The sequence below is a fragment of the Anser brachyrhynchus genome, assembly GCF_964034855.1.
Source record: "Anser brachyrhynchus genome assembly, chromosome: 6".
Lineage (NCBI taxonomy): Eukaryota > Metazoa > Chordata > Aves > Anseriformes > Anatidae > Anser > Anser brachyrhynchus.
Window position 1 is genome coordinate 14,739,253 of NC_137700.1, and position 17,019 is coordinate 14,756,271.

At 40.7% G+C, this 17,019-nt stretch overlaps 1 protein-coding gene and 1 long non-coding RNA gene across 9 annotated transcripts in view; one reads left to right on the top strand and one right to left on the bottom strand.

Annotated features, from left to right (window-relative positions):
* The window catches only part of WAPL (WAPL cohesin release factor), a 74,701-nt gene extending 72,033 nt beyond the window's left edge, over window positions 1-2,668 (top strand). For all 8 annotated transcript variants that reach the window (XM_080597903.1, XM_080597905.1, XM_080597902.1 and 5 more), the window contains one exon: window positions 214-2,668. In XM_080597903.1, the coding sequence (XP_080454029.1) occupies window positions 214-279 (66 nt within the window). In that variant the 3' untranslated portion in view covers window positions 280-2,668. The remainder of the gene's footprint in view (window positions 1-213) is intronic.
* On the bottom strand, window positions 1,114-15,568 carry LOC308197462. The gene is made up of 2 exons (XR_013952949.1): window positions 12,294-15,568; window positions 1,114-9,857 (listed from the first exon to the last, which is right to left on the bottom strand). It is a non-coding gene; the product is annotated as an uncharacterized lncRNA (long non-coding RNA).
* Between the last annotated feature and the right edge of the window lie 1,451 nt (window positions 15,569-17,019).

A 17,019-nucleotide genomic window follows, 5' to 3' on the forward strand; every position in this document is an offset into this window, starting at 1 on the left:
TTTAAGTATTGAAGACCTGTTTATGTATTTTTGTAGTAAATAAAAGGAAGCTACCCTGATTCCATTTGAATGCTACTGTTCAGGAAAATACTGTGAATCTTCTTCCTGATCCTAATTCTAAACCCTAAAATTCTGAAATGAGCATAGCTCTCAGTATTTTAGAGGTAATATTACAATTGCTTATTTGTTACTTCTTTCTCTTATATTTTTCAGTGTGCTGTTGGAACAACAGGCCAGAAATCTATCTCTAGGGTGATTGAATACTTGGAACACTGCTAGATACTTAACTTCCGCTGCAGGCACTCTAATGCTGGAGCTACCCTTAGACAAAAGAAGAAGTCATGAAAGAAGTCCTTGAAGGATATACCAAGAGCATTCATCTGTGTCATTCGTGTTCGGATTTTTAAGGCTACCTGGTCTCTTAACCATGCATTCAGCATTTTCTAAAAGACAGTTACTACATCAATCTGCAACTATCAAAAATGAGGGGAAAAAGGTTCTGAGGAAAGTAAATAAAGAAACCATGCTGTTTATGATGCAGTGCAGTATTTAAATATTTTTGGCAGGGTTTACCCTCCCTATCTTTTTTCTTGCTTTGTTCGTGACAAGTTTCAAGGAAAAAAACTTGCTGCTGATAGTGCAACTGCTGTTTACTGTTGAGCCACTGTTTCATGCCAGCCAGGTGCAAAGGCAGCTTAGCTACTGAGGTATCAAATGTTCTAATAAAGAAGTTCTGGACAGCAGCACCGCTCCTATTTGAGTTTAATTTGCTCTTGCTTTTTTATTACTAGATTATTCCAAAATCATAAAATATAAATTTTTAAATACTTTTGTGATTTTAACTACTGTCTATATTTAAAATTTGTTGGAATCCAAAGAGGCGAGGATTGGATAGTTTATTTTTTTATACTGTTTTGACTGAAATTAGGTTGTTGAACTATTTCTCAGTTCTAAAACTGTCATGGCCCATGTACTGTAAACTGATAGACCATAACACTTTGTAGTTCCAAGAAGCATGCAAACCCATAGACACATAAAGCCATTTGAGAGAGGGAGTGTTATCCACAAAATAAATAGCAATTGTAAAAAAACAAAAAATTGTACCCTGTTTAAAAAAAAAAGAAAATGATTAAATCCCAGGTTAGTTTACACTTCTAAAGAGCAAAACCTTTGAAATGCTGTTTTGATTTGTTTCAAGGAACTGCTCAAGATGTATTTTATAATGCTCGATACAAAGAATTTGGATGTTATAGGGGGAAGAATTTTAAAGAAGCTAAAACACCAATGGGGATTAATGTTTCCAGCTGACATAATCTTTCTATTTCATTCTTCTGTAGTATGACAAAGTTTAAATGCATACAACACAAAGCCTTAAATTGCTGATATAGCTAAGATTTTGTTCAGTCTGAGGTCTAGTTCATAGCAAAGCATTGTGTTTGAAGACTTAAATGGAACAAAAAATCCCAGAAATTACATGACTTTGTTTTTTAAAAAACAATAAAAAAAACCTTCTTGCACTTGTTATTCAGACCAACAGAATTGGTAATTATTTTTATTAAGCTGGTCTTGAATATTTGCAGACTGTTCTGAGATCTGCTTCATTGACATTTTTAAATACCTGTATGGGTAGTTACATCATGTTATTCCATTGAATTTGTAAAACTTGAAGCCATAAAAATATTAGTTCTATGTATAATGAGGGGGAAATAACAGGAAATCTAACCTGCTTTTAGATCTTGTGTTATCTCCATGTATAAAGTTACAAACTCGTGCTTTTGTATCAGTGCCAGCTGTAAATTTTTTACATACAGTGGCTGCCTTCTATGTCTTCCTATTTTTGATAATGCAGATTGTTGGGAATTCTGTAAGGAAGTAACTGATTAGCGGCAAAAATCCAATGTTGGTCATACTTTTTTGCGTTTTCTCTCATCACCTTCTAAAACTTAGTGTATCAGTGTAACTTAGAAAAGTTTTTGAGGTTGTATTCCCCTTTGTTTAAAAACTAAACAAAAACAGCTCAGTATTGAGAAACAAAAGCTGTATGTAAATCATCTCTATCAGGAGGAAATTAATGAGTATTTTGTCCATCTAGTCTTCTGATTTTAGAGATTTTCAATTATAGTGGGATTTCAAAACGATTATATAGTTTCTGTAGAGTGATGGCAAGAGACAATACAGATGTGGTGATGGGGGGGAAAGCAGGGACAACTACCTTTCTTTGTTACACTGGTAATTGTTTGGGAATTGATTTACCTCAGTGTTTAACAGTTTTTTTAAATGTAACTAATTGTCAAGCACTGACAAATGCAGATCTTTTTTTTTGAGGGTGGGGGGAGAAATCACCCTGTGAACTGCAGTGCATTTTTGTGTGTTAGACCCTCAAATAACTCTGCATTGAAGGGTACTTGAGGCCAACTTGCAAATTAAAATTTTAAAGTAACTTTTTTTCCATTGTAAATATTTGTGTAAATACTCTCAATTGGAAATTAGAACAAGTAGAGTACTTTTCTGAATCCAATCCTATTTTTATTTTATACAGTATTTCTCAGCTGTGATCTTTGGAGCAAAAGCCAACGGCAGGAAAAATAGTTTGTACCAGTTTCATGAAGTATGTCTTTGGGTTTTTGTAAATAATTTTAACTCAAATAAAATTGCTACTTTCAATACATATCTTGTCTTTTAACATGTAATAAAGCACTCCCCTGAGTGACTGCAGAAAGAAGGCAGTGTCAGGTAAATTTTCAAAGAAAAACATAATATAAAAAGAGGCCTAAAGGTAGTGCTGTATTTTGCATTGGTGTTTTGGGACAAGAGAATTAAGTGCCTGGACCCCAAGTTGATTGAACCAACTAGGGCTTGACATTTTTTGGAGATGTACTGAATCTCTTGATACATTTTTGGAGTTCTCCACACAAGTTGCTATTGATCTTAAAGCTGAAGGGGCATGTGACAGTTCTGAAGAGCTGTAGTTGAAATAACAAAAATGTGTAAAAGCATAGGGGAAATGGGGCAGTTCATGTTATGGTGATTCTTTTTACATTATGAAGAATGTTAATAGCTGCTTTCTTCAGCAGAAAAAATGAGAAAATTAAAGTGTGTTGTTCTTTTTGTTAATAGGAATGATGCTTTAATTGATTCATGATGAATTTTTTCCATGTAATTTTCTTAATTGATCCAACTATGATACAGGTACAATATGCAGAAAGTCATCAGCTATAATAAGGACAATTGAAACTGCTGTGTCATCTAATTGCCACTCTAACAAGCATCAGCATAATGAAATTTTATTTCTGTGCTGTGAAGGGGTCCTTCTGGAGTTTGAAACATGGAGCAGTATGTTATTAGTATGTGGCACTGTTAAAGGCAGATACAGCTTTATGTAGGCAGGTGTTTTCCATGAAATTCATAACATCCAGTAAAAGAAATATTTCCTCTAGGCTATTTTGTCAGTAGCTATGTAATGGAAGCATTATTTGTGGGTGCTTTGAGATGACATCAGCATCTTCAGATTAATAGGACAATTGTGAAGCTTCTGTAGATGATTTGGGAGTCAGCCTTTCACATAGATTATTTCATTTTCAGACTGTTTTGAAAAGTAGGATTTCTGCATAATAACAAAGTAGTCTGGCATGATCTGTATAGCACTGATTTATCAGAAGCTTTGTGTAAAAGCGGGTGATAGCGTTGGAGATGATTTCTCAAGCTGGCCTAATGGAGTTGGTTTTCTGCTGTCAGCAGATTGAGTCTCTGAGCGGGAAGACTGGACAGTGATTACAAAGGTATAAAAGCTTTCTTCTTACCCTGGAGTGGAGCATCTGTGCCAAGTGTGCAGCTGGAATAGTGCAGTTCTAGGGAACTGTTACTGCTGTATGGCCACTTCTGGGTGGACAAAGATGCTGGTGGGAATTACCTGTTTTTTGTTCTAACTTTTCTGTAACAGGGCATTCTAACAGGCATTCTTGGTGTTGACCATGTTGGTAGGCTCAAATGCCTCACTGAACTAATGGAGATGTTTTTGGTGTCTGATGCACTAGCAAGTATTCTGTTTTCCCTCATTTTCCCTTTCTGGATATCAGTAATTCCTTGGGTATGTGGAAGTCACAGCATATTTAGGTAGCTGGGACTGTTACCAGGCCAGCCTATGTGGCCTTCTCAGTAGAGTTCTTTTTCTTCCTTAATGCGCTTCCTTGTTCAAGCAGCAAAAAAATGTGTACTTGAGTTCAAAAGATAAAGGAACTTAAGTTGTTGCCATTCTTTTCTATCAAGCACTTATTTATATGGTGGTTTTAGTTTTTTGATTTTTTTTTTTAAGATTGAGATTGGAATTTGTCCTGAATCTCCTTGCCAAATGTTTTCAAAACCAGGTCAATGTAATTCTTGCTGCTGCTGTTTCTCGTCCTATGTGTAATACGTTAATTTGCCTCTGGATAAAGGACACTACTAGATTCTTTTAGCTACATGGAACAGAAGCCATTCGTACATGTCTTTTTTTACTTGCCCTTCAGGTCCCCTGTCTAAGGGACTCTAGTTTATTAAGACATTAGCAGCACCAGTAGGTGCAGATAGTCTTACTGTAAATAAAAGTGAAACCATTATAAATAATGGAACTGCTTGAAGTCCTTTTCCAAAAGGTAGATTGACTTACTAATGCCACAAGGATCTTCATTCCAGCTGTGAAAACTGACCTCGATCTGCATCTATAGTGAAGTCTCAGGTTGCCACGCTTGGTATGATAGCTTAGTGACAACAGGCCCTGCCTGGAGATGCAGAGGATGTTGTAAGGTGTCCTGGAAAAGGCAGACTCACTGGGAGGAAAGAACTACACTAGAGAGAGTGCCTTAAATATGAAAGACACATTTGTATCTTTCACCTCTTTTTGTCCAAACTGTACCTCCAAGTCTCCTAACCCCCATCTTCTGGTACTACACATTGAACCTCTGTTTCATCAGCTTACAAGTAAAAGCCAAAGAATTTCTTGAAATGTGTTCTTGAAAGCTAGGTTACTAAGTAATAAAAAGAGTTGTGAAGATGTTAGTACCTAATTCCTTCTATATCCTGTACATACCTTAAAATTCTAACCTTGCTTAGGTAGTCCAAAGATATCTAGAAGATTCATTGCTGGATAAACATTAATAGTAGGGTAAACTCTTGCAGTGTAAAACTTGGTGATACAGAGTAGATGACTGATCCATTTTGGAGTAAATGGAAGAGCAGCAGGGATTTTATTTAGATTTGCTGTTCAGTATAGGAATTCTTAATCAGTTTCCTGTTTTATAACAGAAGATTTAGTTGTCTGCATTTATTTTCCCAAAAGTGGGGGAGAAAGAGTGTTAACCTAGAGCATGGAACGGATTAAGTGGTTTTCATCCCAGCTGTAAAGATGACTGTGATTGCATCCTAGTATGACAGTTCGGTGTTGGTCAGGTGAGTGAGTTGGTGTGGTTATTTTTTACTCTTTTGCCAGAACTTTATAGCTCTGTCACTTGATCCCCTTAAGGGGATTAAATGTGTTCTTTACATTGAAAATAAAGAATAAAGACACTGAAAAGAGGATGCTCTACTGGGAAAAAGGTTTGAGTCAAAGATGCACTAAAGACTTCATGTTTAAGTGTGGAGACGGTTATTTGTCACCTGAAGAAATATTTCTGTTAAAGACCTGAAGCAGATTTCAGCAGGTTCTTAACTTGGATTTTCTTTTCCTTTAGTTTCAATGATGTTTAATGAATCAAATAGAAACTAAAATGAGGAAAGTTACAAGGGCTATGATTTGAAGGAAAAACCGAAACAAAACACAAATGCATAAACTAGAAATAGTTTAGTTCTTTCCAGCCATTGATAGACATGAAAGTGTTAATTTTGCTATGATAAATGTCCTAGTGACAATTCCTGCTGTTTGGGTTCCTTCTCCATTACAGTATTGTATCTGGTAGGAAGCCTACAACGTAGATAAAGTTGTCTAAATTCAGAAGTCAAGCAAGGTCTGCTGAAAAATATATGGGAATGTATGTATGTTTGTAGATAAACCCACCCACCCATCCCTCCCTATGTATTTTTCTGTTACTGCAGAACTAATGCATAAAAATCAAAGTGAAGGGCGTTTCTGCAGAAATATGAATGAGAAAAAGAAGTTGCTTTTGTATCAAATTAATCCATTCAAAAGCTATACATACTCATATTTTCTGGGAATGATCCCAAAGTTCTACAACTTCTGTTTTACAGATGTGGTGTTGGCCTGTTGTCCCACGAGTTTGGCTCTTGGTAACATTTCTGGGGCAAAGTTTTTAAAACATCCAGCCTGCATTGTTTTCCAGTCAGCTGTTTAATTTATAGTTAGTGTCTGAATGGAATTTAAGTACAAACCATAAGGAAAAACTTGCAATGAGATTACTTTGCGTCACAGCTTTACTCTTAGGCATGAATTTAGGTTCAAAATGTTGATCTTCAGGTTACTGAGCCTCAAACTTAACAAGTAATTGATTAATGTATTACATAAAATTGTGTAGCATTGGTGTCATTTTGCTGGCTTGTATCAAAGTTTTGTCTTAAGGAGTTTTAGGGCAAAGCTTGCTTATCCAATTAAAAAGGTCATCTTGCTTTTCCAGTTTCAAGTGCTAAAATGAAATTAGACACTAGTGGCAGAAACGGAGCATCATAACTAAATAGAATTGTATGCTAAATAGAAGTGATGCAATTGTTGTTTGTAGTCTCCTTTGTCCTAGCTATTTTTATAACCTGGCAGTATATTTAGTTTTACTATTAAAAATTTTATGTTCCCAATGGAAAAATCAGATTGGAATTTGTGTGCTGCATATAGTCACATCATATACATCTGATTTTAAACTGGAGCCTTATCTCACAACATTCTTTTTTTTTTCCTTCATTTTTTCCTTCAATCCTTCAGATTACAATGAGATTCTTATTGAGGATCTTAGGGGATGGGGGGAATAGCTATCTTATGCCAGGCAATCATAAAAATTTCTTCTTTCCTCTTTAGGTGTAGGTTATACTGGTTCTTGAAGAATGATTTCAAATGAGACAAAACAGTATTACACAAGACTTCATATGTCAGTTATGTATTCCTGTAGAACATCACTTAAAACTGCTGGGACAAAATGGTACTCTAGAATGATTTGCTAGTCTATTATATATCCAATTTAAGACTGTAAATAACTTCTCTTTAGAGAGGGCTAAATCCATTTATGTTCCTCAGAAGAGGATATAAATATACAGCTATCCTATTGTTGTCATCCCATGTTAAGATGCTTATAGAAAGATTAAACATAGTGCAACTGTAGTTTTGCTTAACACCTGTGGTTAGCCTTCAGATTCTCAGTAAGGAGAACTGGTTTGTGCTGCACAAAATGTAGTTTCAGCTTTTTAAAATCTTATGAAAATCACTTAATGTGCCACGGTATTTAAATTTTGTGCTAGCTGGGACCAAACAAAGTGGTTCTTGAACTACAGCTACCTATGTAATTCTACCCTTCTCTGTGAGGATTTTCACTAGATACGATTTTCAAAATGCTGAATTAAATGTCTGAATGTTCTCTTAAGCTAAGTTCAGTCTACACCTTTTCCTGTGAGAAACACTTATCAAATGCTCAATATATGTGTAGTTCTCAGCAAGACTGAAAAACCTCCTGAATCAGTGTAGTGTGAGCATGAGGTCAGACCCACGGGAGGCTGTCTGGGAGAGGTCCATGTGGCCAAGCCTATGCACTCAAAGAAATCCACTGAGCAGCAGGGGCATGATGCCAAATACATCAGAAGAAATCAGCATGTTTACGCAGATTTTGCTGAGGTCAGTAGAAGTGGCCAGGTTGGACTCTGGCCTAGGAGCTCAAGCTGTTCACAAAGGAAAAGATGGAGTGGGAGAAGGTTCTTGATCAGGCTGCTTCTGTTGAACACCATCTTCTGCTGGTACTGGAACCCCCCTGTGCTTTCTAGGCCTGAATGCAACCCCCTCTGTGTTAAGCGGAGCCATTTCTAGCATCCTTCCAGGGAGAGGAGCACTCAGCACCACTGGAATATACTTTATCCCAGGTCTAGCAAAATAATAATAATAAATTGCATGTTGGAAATGTTGCAGCCAGGAGAGCCAAAGAAGCTCTAAGCCCAGATTTTACTTAACTACTTTCATACATGAGATTCCACTTAAACATTGTATGTGGCTTGACTTTCCAAACAGGACTTGTACTTTTAGAGAGATGGAGATGATCTTCCTTTCGTACAGGATTTTAGGAATATATGTATGATTAGGATATCAGGAAGAGCAGGACTGTTCTGCACAGCCTTAGTCACTGGCTTGGTTGATGATGTTTCCTCAACACCACCCACTTATTTCAGGAGTAGGTTAAATTTTCAATGTCCTGAAGATGAAGTGAGAATTCTAGACACTCAGATTTATGAAAGGAAATAATGTTAGCATGCTACTGCTAAAGCTTGTTGGCCATCCTTAACAGAGACAGATAGTGGGGACAGAAGACTTTTAACTCACAAGCTTTCCATGGAGATGAAATTAGAGCTAGAGAATTGAGGTGGAAGACTGGCAATGTAAACTCTATCAGAAGGTGGATCAACATCTGGGCCTGACATATGGTTGCACAGCACTTCTGAAGTGTCAAGTATTTCTTGTAAGAACAAGATGGCACTGAGAGCTATCGGGCTCCAAATGGGCTAGCAATCAGCTGGCGCGTGCCCTTCACTTCCTGAATGAGTTTTCAGTAGTAGCTCATGCTGTCTAGAATGGGGTTGCTATCTCGCAGCATGTTGCAAAACATATCACCTACAAACACTTGCATTGAAGACTGCATGCACTACTGCATCACTAACAACTTGGCTGCAATGTTGAGAATTTAACAAGATACAGCAAAGGTCAATATTCTGCCTTAATTTGGTGGTACGTGTACATCTGCAAACATGATGGAACGTTCCAGAACCAGACTGGGAATAGGTTGCCAAGTGCTTTCTTGGGAAACAGCTTTGCTGTCTTCCATTGACTGCCATTGGAAATCATGATACACAGCTGAGATCTCTTTACATCACCCTCTATACCTCTTCCACCATCTCTTTTTGACATCACCACCTAAAGATTTTACAAGAAAAAAGTCCTTGATTGCAGAAGTGTCTAAGACTTGCCTTTCGGTGTGAGGAATAGACTTTTATTCTCTTCTCTTCTTGTTTCAGGGAAAGAAAAAAATTCTCTTGATCCAATCCTCAAGATTCTTCTAAAATGGCTTCTGTTTCAGGACATGGATGCTGACTTCCATCAGTCTAAAGTCCCAATTGCTTCTTGGTTTATGGCCCGGATTTCCAGTGCCAGTTTCACAGAAATACTGAGCATACTGAAATTGATCACTCCTGAATTTGCACAGCGCAGTAAGGACCGGCAGTGACCAGTTTGCAGAGTACCAGGGAGAAGTAGTAGAAAATGGGAGGCTGTTTACTCAGGAATGAACTCACAAGCTGATAAATGCAAAGCAATACACATAAGGAAAAATAGCTCCATCTTTACTGGAAGTTAGATGGTAAATTAGCTGTTGCCAGCAGGACAAAAAGTCTCAGACTATTCAATTTCAGCATAAGGCAAAAAGACAAGTAAAACATTAGGCATTATTAGGAAACAAATTGAAGAAAAAAAAGGAACCATCTTCATCTCACAGAATGTATCTATGATGTTGCCTTGCTTTGAATACAGCATAAATTTTGGAAGAGAGCAAGAGAGGCAGAAACAAAAAGCAGCCTCTTTATTTTCTGTTCTTCTGCTTTATACCCTGAACAGTTAGCCTTTTGCAACAGGCAGAAGAGGTTCAGTCCAGAATTCTTCAGCTCAAAGCAGGAACAATGAGTGGAGGTATCTGTCAGGGAACAACAAATGCAAATACGCTGGGGAGAAAGTCATTTCTGAGTTACATTTTCCAAAGAGCTCTCCTTTGCTCTTCCTCCCAAGAGCAAGTCCAGTGCAATCACTAAGCAGTAGAATATAAAATAAGCAAAAGGAAGTATATTTTAGCACAGCACAGAATTAAACTGTGGAACTTGGTACCTACCCCACAATACTGGGAACTGTTCGCTCTGAACTTGTTGCTACTTAGCATTAGCTCTTGTATGTAAGGCAGCTAAAAGTCACTGAATTGCGGGGGGGAGTAGCGGCAGGTCTCCCTGGTATCTACAGCAATTGGACTCTCCTTTCAAATCTGCATTAGACCCCCCCTCCTTACTGTGCCTCTGGTCTGTGGTAGCGCATATGCTCTCCAGTGTGCGCATGCAGCAGGAGCGGCTTTATTTGGAGCCTAATTCCTTGGTTACCCAGCAGTGCCCCAGATGCTGCTATGTTTCAGGATTAGCTGGGCTTAAAGAGTCATGTCCCTGGATGACAATCCTAGAGTGACAAACTGGCCCGACCCTGGAACCGGCTTCCCCAGGGGGCAGGGAGGGGGTTTCCACCCCCTACTGCCAGGGAAGGATTTCCTCGCACATGCTTGGAAGGTGGCAGAGGTCTGTTTCCATTTCTGTTTCCCATGCCCTTGGTATTTGTTTTCCAGGGCTCACTGTTACAGAGCTCACATTTATCCCCTTCTTGCATCTCTTCTACCACTGATTTCCCTTCACCTCCCCGCTATCTTCCAGCCCACATATGCCTATCAAGCCTCTTATAAATAATCTATATTCTTTTCAAAAACTGAGTCCCTTCTGAATAATCTGTTGCACTCAAATTTCGTTTCCAAAAATACTAAAATACCATGGTGAGACAGCTATGCCAGCAGATCTCACTCACATTTCAACCCTAGATTGGTTTCCAGCTTCTGAGGGCTGGAGATGGATTCAGTTCATTTGTCAGACATATCCCTTGAGCTGTACAGGTCACATGAAACCAGGCTGGCGAGAAACCTCCTTACCCAGCCTTTCTGCTGGTCATTGCCTGGTACATCACACATGCCTTTCAGGGGAGCTCAGCTCTTTCTTTAACGCTGTTCTTGCTGTGGCTTCCTGAGCATGACAGGGAAGAGGCTGCGAGATGGGTGCCCAGCCACAGCGATCCCTGCAGGGGCAGCCGAAGCTGCGGGCACACTGCTCTGTGCCTTACAAAATGCTGGTCTGAGGGCAGCCTGCGTGCTGAGAGTTGCAGCTGTTAGGCACCCGTGAAGTGGCAATGCTGAGGCCAACATCTGTCACACACTACTCGTTCCGGGTCCATCTGAGGAAGTTTGAGGGTTTTCGCATAGCTAGGAAAGCCAGCCTTTAAACAGGACTCCTCAGACTTAATTGCATATGGAAGTGACACTAATTCAGAGAGCATCTAGCAGGAATGTATACTGCACTGGCGTCAGTCCTGCTCTGTGTTAATTATTAAGGAGTGGTATTTTTAGTTCACACTTGCAATAGATTCCACATGTCTGCGACTCTTTGCAATGTCGAGTATTTAATTAATGATAACCTTTATTTTTAAGGTCCTATTGCAAACAATAGAGATGTTCTGTTTGAGGAATGTTTGATTTCTCTGCTGCTCCTTCCCTGCTGGGAAGGCTAGACAATTGTATGAGTTCTAGCTATGCTTTCTAGCATTATAGAGAGCCAAGTCTGACCAGGATATAAACATAAATCCATAGAAGGGGAGAGGGAGAAAAAGCTTATTTACAAGAATATGGAGCTTCTTCCAAAGAACTGTATAAATATCTTAATTACAACAAATAATTTGCTATTTGTCCAATAAGGGATGCATACTTTTTAAAATAAGTAATTAGCTTTTAATTGCAACACCTGCAAAAAACCTTTCATACAAAAAAGATAATCCTTAAATAGTTGGCAGCTCTTAGTATCACTTGCCTAAATCCGTAGACTAATTTGCATGTAAGACCATATTACCATGACAACTTCTATATCTTGCTAAATTCTCTTCTTACTACTATTTTTTTTTCAGTACTTTCTTCAAGAAAAGTAATCTGTAGCTTGGAATCCCCTCCAAACGCAAGGACCTTCATCCTGCAGCTCTGAGTGCACTTTGAGTACTACTACGATAACGTAATGTAATAAGAGGCTTAAAGCGTGTTACTCTCAAAACTTTGTTTATGAGCAAAGAGGAAACGTATATAAAGCCAAGAAATTATTGTTAGTATAATGGAAATCTTGACAGTATAATTTAAGAATCATTATTAGTCCTGATCTAATTATTACAGAAAGGAAAACCAAACAAAAAACCTTACCAATATCTCAATACAGTAAAAAACAAACAAACAAACAACTTCTACATAGAAATGTCTCAATGATAATACAGTTAAAAATATTATACTCACAGTTCCTGGCACCTTCCCTTTTTCTTGGTGCTGTGCTCACCCTTTCACTGCTTCTATGGGTCCTCAGGTTGGGGGCTTCAGTCTGGTGCTAGGTGGGTTCAGGCCGCTCTTCAGCATCTGGGGTCTTTTGCTGGGATTAATAGGGTGGTGGCGGCTGCTTCTTTATCGCTCTGCAATTCACTTGGGTCCTTTTTATGTTTACCAGCATGCTTTTACACCTCACTCTTTCATCATTGGTTTGCAAAGCCATGTGGTAACCAACTTTACTGTATATATTTTACATATTTACATACATATTTGGATTTTTTTTTCTTTTTTTTTCTGTTATGCATAAAAAGTGGCTTTGGTTAGCTTCAGGTCAAATGGAAAAAAAATGGTGATTTCTTTATAGCTGTGGGGTCTCTGGTGGGCAACCTCTGCCTCACCTTTGTGCCTATATTCCTCCACACCGCATCCTGTCTCCGCTTGTCAAGGCCTCTGCCATGGTCCCTGGCCTGTACTGGCTGCACGGTACATCGTTACCTAGGGTGCAAGTATCTTGTTCTGCACAAAACAGTACCCTGTTACTCCTAGCTGTACAGAACTATGGTGGTACTGCACAGGAGTAAGAAAATGCAGAAAAATTATCTATGGCCACATGGCCAGAGGAAAAAATGCTGTTGCAGCTAAACCAGTTGGAAAGCAAACTGCTGGCAGGTCAGCACACGCTCAGCCCAAACAAGGCCTCAGGTGTGAGGCAATTGCAAACCCGATGCAAGGCCTGTGCCCTATTACTGACGGTGGTGGTCTGAGCCTGAGCTGCAGGTCGCAGGCATGTAACCCTCACAGCAGCAGAATGCAGCAAGTGTTGCGGCACCTCCTGCTGCTGCGGGGCCGTGCTCCAGCTGCAGTCCCAGCGGTACCAGGGTAAGGCTCAACAGGTGCACAGCACCGACGTGGGATCTTTGCTGCCCAGGCAGGGGGAGGACCCGGCCTGCCGCTAAGGTTTTGCTCCACGTTGGCTGGGCAGGCGGTCGAATGGAAAAATAGCTTAGTGGTGAGATCAGCCTGTTCAACCCAGGGAAGTGAGAAGAGCAGCTCATTATAAAAATAGCAGGTGAAATGAGGCAATTCCTCTGCCTGTCAAAGAATGGGGTAAAGCTTCTCAGGCTCTGCTCTGCATGCTTTGTTAGGTTGGGTTACCTCTGTCCTACAAGAGTAAAAATTGTTGGCAGAGGAGATGCTGCGTTCACAAGTATCGAGTGCCAAGCTTTTAAAACTTAATACTACGTGGCGAGCATGCTTTGTTTTTATAAAAAGGCTGCCGAACCAGCCCCAGTTTCAGCCTGAGATTTTAGATGCTGTCTTCCCTATTTTCAGGGCTAGGGGCTGTTTTTTGCTGGAAGCACAACGAGGCTCGGAGTCTTTCAGTGCTGCTGCTAATAAACGCGTTCCCGGAGCCGGGATGGGCAGCAGCCAGGGATTGCCGAGCCTCCTGCTCGGAGGCGGAGGGGCCGGCGGTGCTTTGGGCTCGGCCGGGGGGCTCCCGGGTGCCTCAGGGCAAGACGTCCTCGGCGGCTCCGGGCCCGGGGCAGCCTCCCCTCAGCGGGCGGCGCGCTGCGGCCGTTGGTCCGCGCGCGGCAGCTGAGGCGGGAAAGAGGTGGGCGCTGAGCCCTGACGGGAATCCCCCCGCACAGCACCGCAGGGGGGGCTGAGAGGCAGCGCGGCGGCCGCGTTCGTGCCGCCTGGGTTCGTTTTGTCTCCGCTGCCCCCCGCCCCCCCGCTGCCACGGCGGGACTCGGGGGGACGTTGTCCCGTGCTGTGAGGTGCCCCCAGAGCCCCCACGCGGCGCCCGGCGGCCGGCCCTGACCGCTGACGGTCAGCCCTGACGGGGCTGAGGCGGCTGAGCGCGTCTCTGCCTCAGGCGCTGCCTGGCGCCTGCCAACGCCCGCTGCGACGCCGGGGCCGAGCCTCTGGGTTTGGGCACAGGGGACGGGTCCCCGAAGGCACACGGGGAGGAAGGGGCTCCCCGGCCCCGCTTCTTCGGCTGCCTGCCGGCTCCCGGGGCGTCCCCTGAGGTGGTCCCCTGAAGGCTTCGCCAGCCCAGCCGCTCCGCGGCGTTTGTTTGCCACCAGGGGGCGGCACGCCGAAATTGTCGCTCTGTGTCAACAGAGCGCAGCCTTAACTTTTTTTTTTTTTTTTTTTGGAACGTCAGCTCTAATAAAATTCCTCAGATAAAACGCTTTGTCAAAGTCTTGCAAGCTGTAGAGGCGCTTCCTGCTCGCTAGGTCAGTGTTTGGGGCATACTAACTGCAGCTACTGAATTTCACGTGGAAAAGTTTCTCCTCTCATGGCAGAGTGACTTGTTAAAATGGAAACTGTGGAAAATAGACCGTGTCATCAGCGTTTGGCGCCACACATTTACTTCTCCCCGCCCTGCACCACACAGTTCTTTCACCCCCGCTGCTGTCCTGTACACTCATGACCTGCTTTCATTCTATGCAATGGGTATTTCCACAAGCAAAATATTTCAAGAGCATATTTTAATTTGAAAAATAAATTTGAAAAAGAAAAACAAACAAACAAACAAAAAAAAGAACTGGACTTCTGTACAATGCCACATGCTCAATGTGCATTCAGGAGTCCAAATGGTGGCTGAGGATTGCACGTGTTGAGGGGTAGCCTGTGGAAGGATCAGCGTGACATTGGAAAAGGTAGCTGTGGAAAGTTAGGCATGAACAGCAATGATTTGCTGTATGTTGGAAACCGATGTAATCTAGTTGGTGCTGATGACAAACAGATCCGATTTTGAGTGACCAACGTAAAGACTGATATTTCTGTGAAGATTAGAAAAGAAGCTCTGCAGTGTGGGGTGATGGTGTTTGTTTTTTGCAAGAACAGACATCTTAACTTGTCCCAGGCAAGTAGCAGAGAGCACCGTGTGACTGCTTACCTTCCTTTGCAGCCAGAAGAGAGTAAAGGATGCATGCACTTTGACTGCCTTCAGCTGTGGCATGTTGTCACGAAGTGTTGCCATCTCACTTCAGGAATAAAAATATTTATTTTTTGTGGTCTTGGTCTGTGTTTTTTGTATTTATTGTCTATGTTTGTACCCTTTGCAGTAAGTAGGAAAGCTTCTTTAGGCAGAAGGCTTCCTTTCTGTAAGCAAAATAGAGCAGGTCTTTATTATGATGTTTTGTTTAAGCCTAAAAGCAATTCACCATTTTCTTCAACAAAATTGTTGAATCACAAACTGAACAAAAGGGACAACTAAATTGTGTTATCTTTTGCTTGCCTTTTTTTTTTTTTTTTTTCCCAAGGCACCACTGTATTGCTGATTTAAGACTCTAGTGGAATATAGATTAATAGAAAAGGATCGCTCTTGCTGTAGTACTCCTTCCTCAGTTCTGGAAGCTTAGAAGGTTTTTGATTTCTTAAGGAGTTTCACTGCCAAAAGCACTTTCTAATTTCTATGGGTAGATAAATACTAAGATGGCATACATAGCTTGTTTTGTGTTTTGTTCCTGACCCTGTCCATTACAGAGAATGAAAAGGACTGAAAGTGGTTCCTTGTTAAAATCTAGGCATGCAGTTTCTATTTTAAAACTCAAGTGGATGGGATTTTTTTATACTACACTACTGCTGACTTGTCTCTAGTTATACATAGTTCTTTGCCCTCTGTCCAAGCTGTTTTTAACTCCCCTGTTCTGTTTTAAAGAAAAGTGAATTGAAAAAGAAACATGCTTCTAATTCAGTATTTTTTAACCTCGATGGAGATGAAAATTGAAGTTGCTCTTGAGGGAAGAATAGTAGATGAACCAGAACTATTTAATAGTATCATAGTCATAATTCATGCTGGTCACATCTTATTATAGAAGTACAAATTGTACTGTTCTTGAAAATTCAATGTTGTTTTTTTTTCCCCATTTAAAACAGGGATTCGATGTCTTCGTTTTCTATAAAGAACTCGGTGTCTTCATTGATTTCACAGTACAAAATCTTCAAGCAAAACCTGACTTCTCTAAGGAGTGTGAGGTAAATGTTAGCTTGATAGCAGTTATTAAAAGCTGAGTTTTTTTTTTTTTTTTTCCTGCTGAGTCACTTTTTATCCCATATGTTTCTAGGTAATAAGTAGCTCATTACTAACATTTTATATGTACTTAGAAGTATAGGGAGGTTTGTGTGTATGCTACATTTGAGAAATTCACTTGCAGCTAAGCCAAGTTCCTAATGATTATATTTAATCATTATGATCATGGGCCCATCCAAGTTAACGTGAACTGTAGTTAGACACTGCCTAGTGACAGAACTTCAGCATCCTCTTGAATTCAATAGGATTTTCTCTGCTAGTGAAAACAAAGAAAAAAAAAAAGGAGGAAGTCATCCTCTTGCAGATCCATGTGTGCTAGTACTGCTTGCAGCTGCTCGTAGTTGCTCCCCAGGTATAATTTCTTGCCATCAGCTCTTGTTACCTGTTGACAGCCAACTGAGCAGTACCTGCACAACCCTAGTTCTGCTTCAGTCAGATGTCAGATTCTCTGTGGCTTCAACAAGTTGAACTGCTGATTTTGCCAGCTCTGCCTACCATAGCTAAGGTACTGGAGGTACGATCATCTCCTTGTTTTTAACTGATGTAATTATGCTGTCAAAATGTTAATGTGTAAACCAAGCTGCAGTGTGTTTGCAACACTAGTGTGAACTTGGCTGTTCTAACACTTCCTTCTAGTTACAATTTGCATATTGCAAT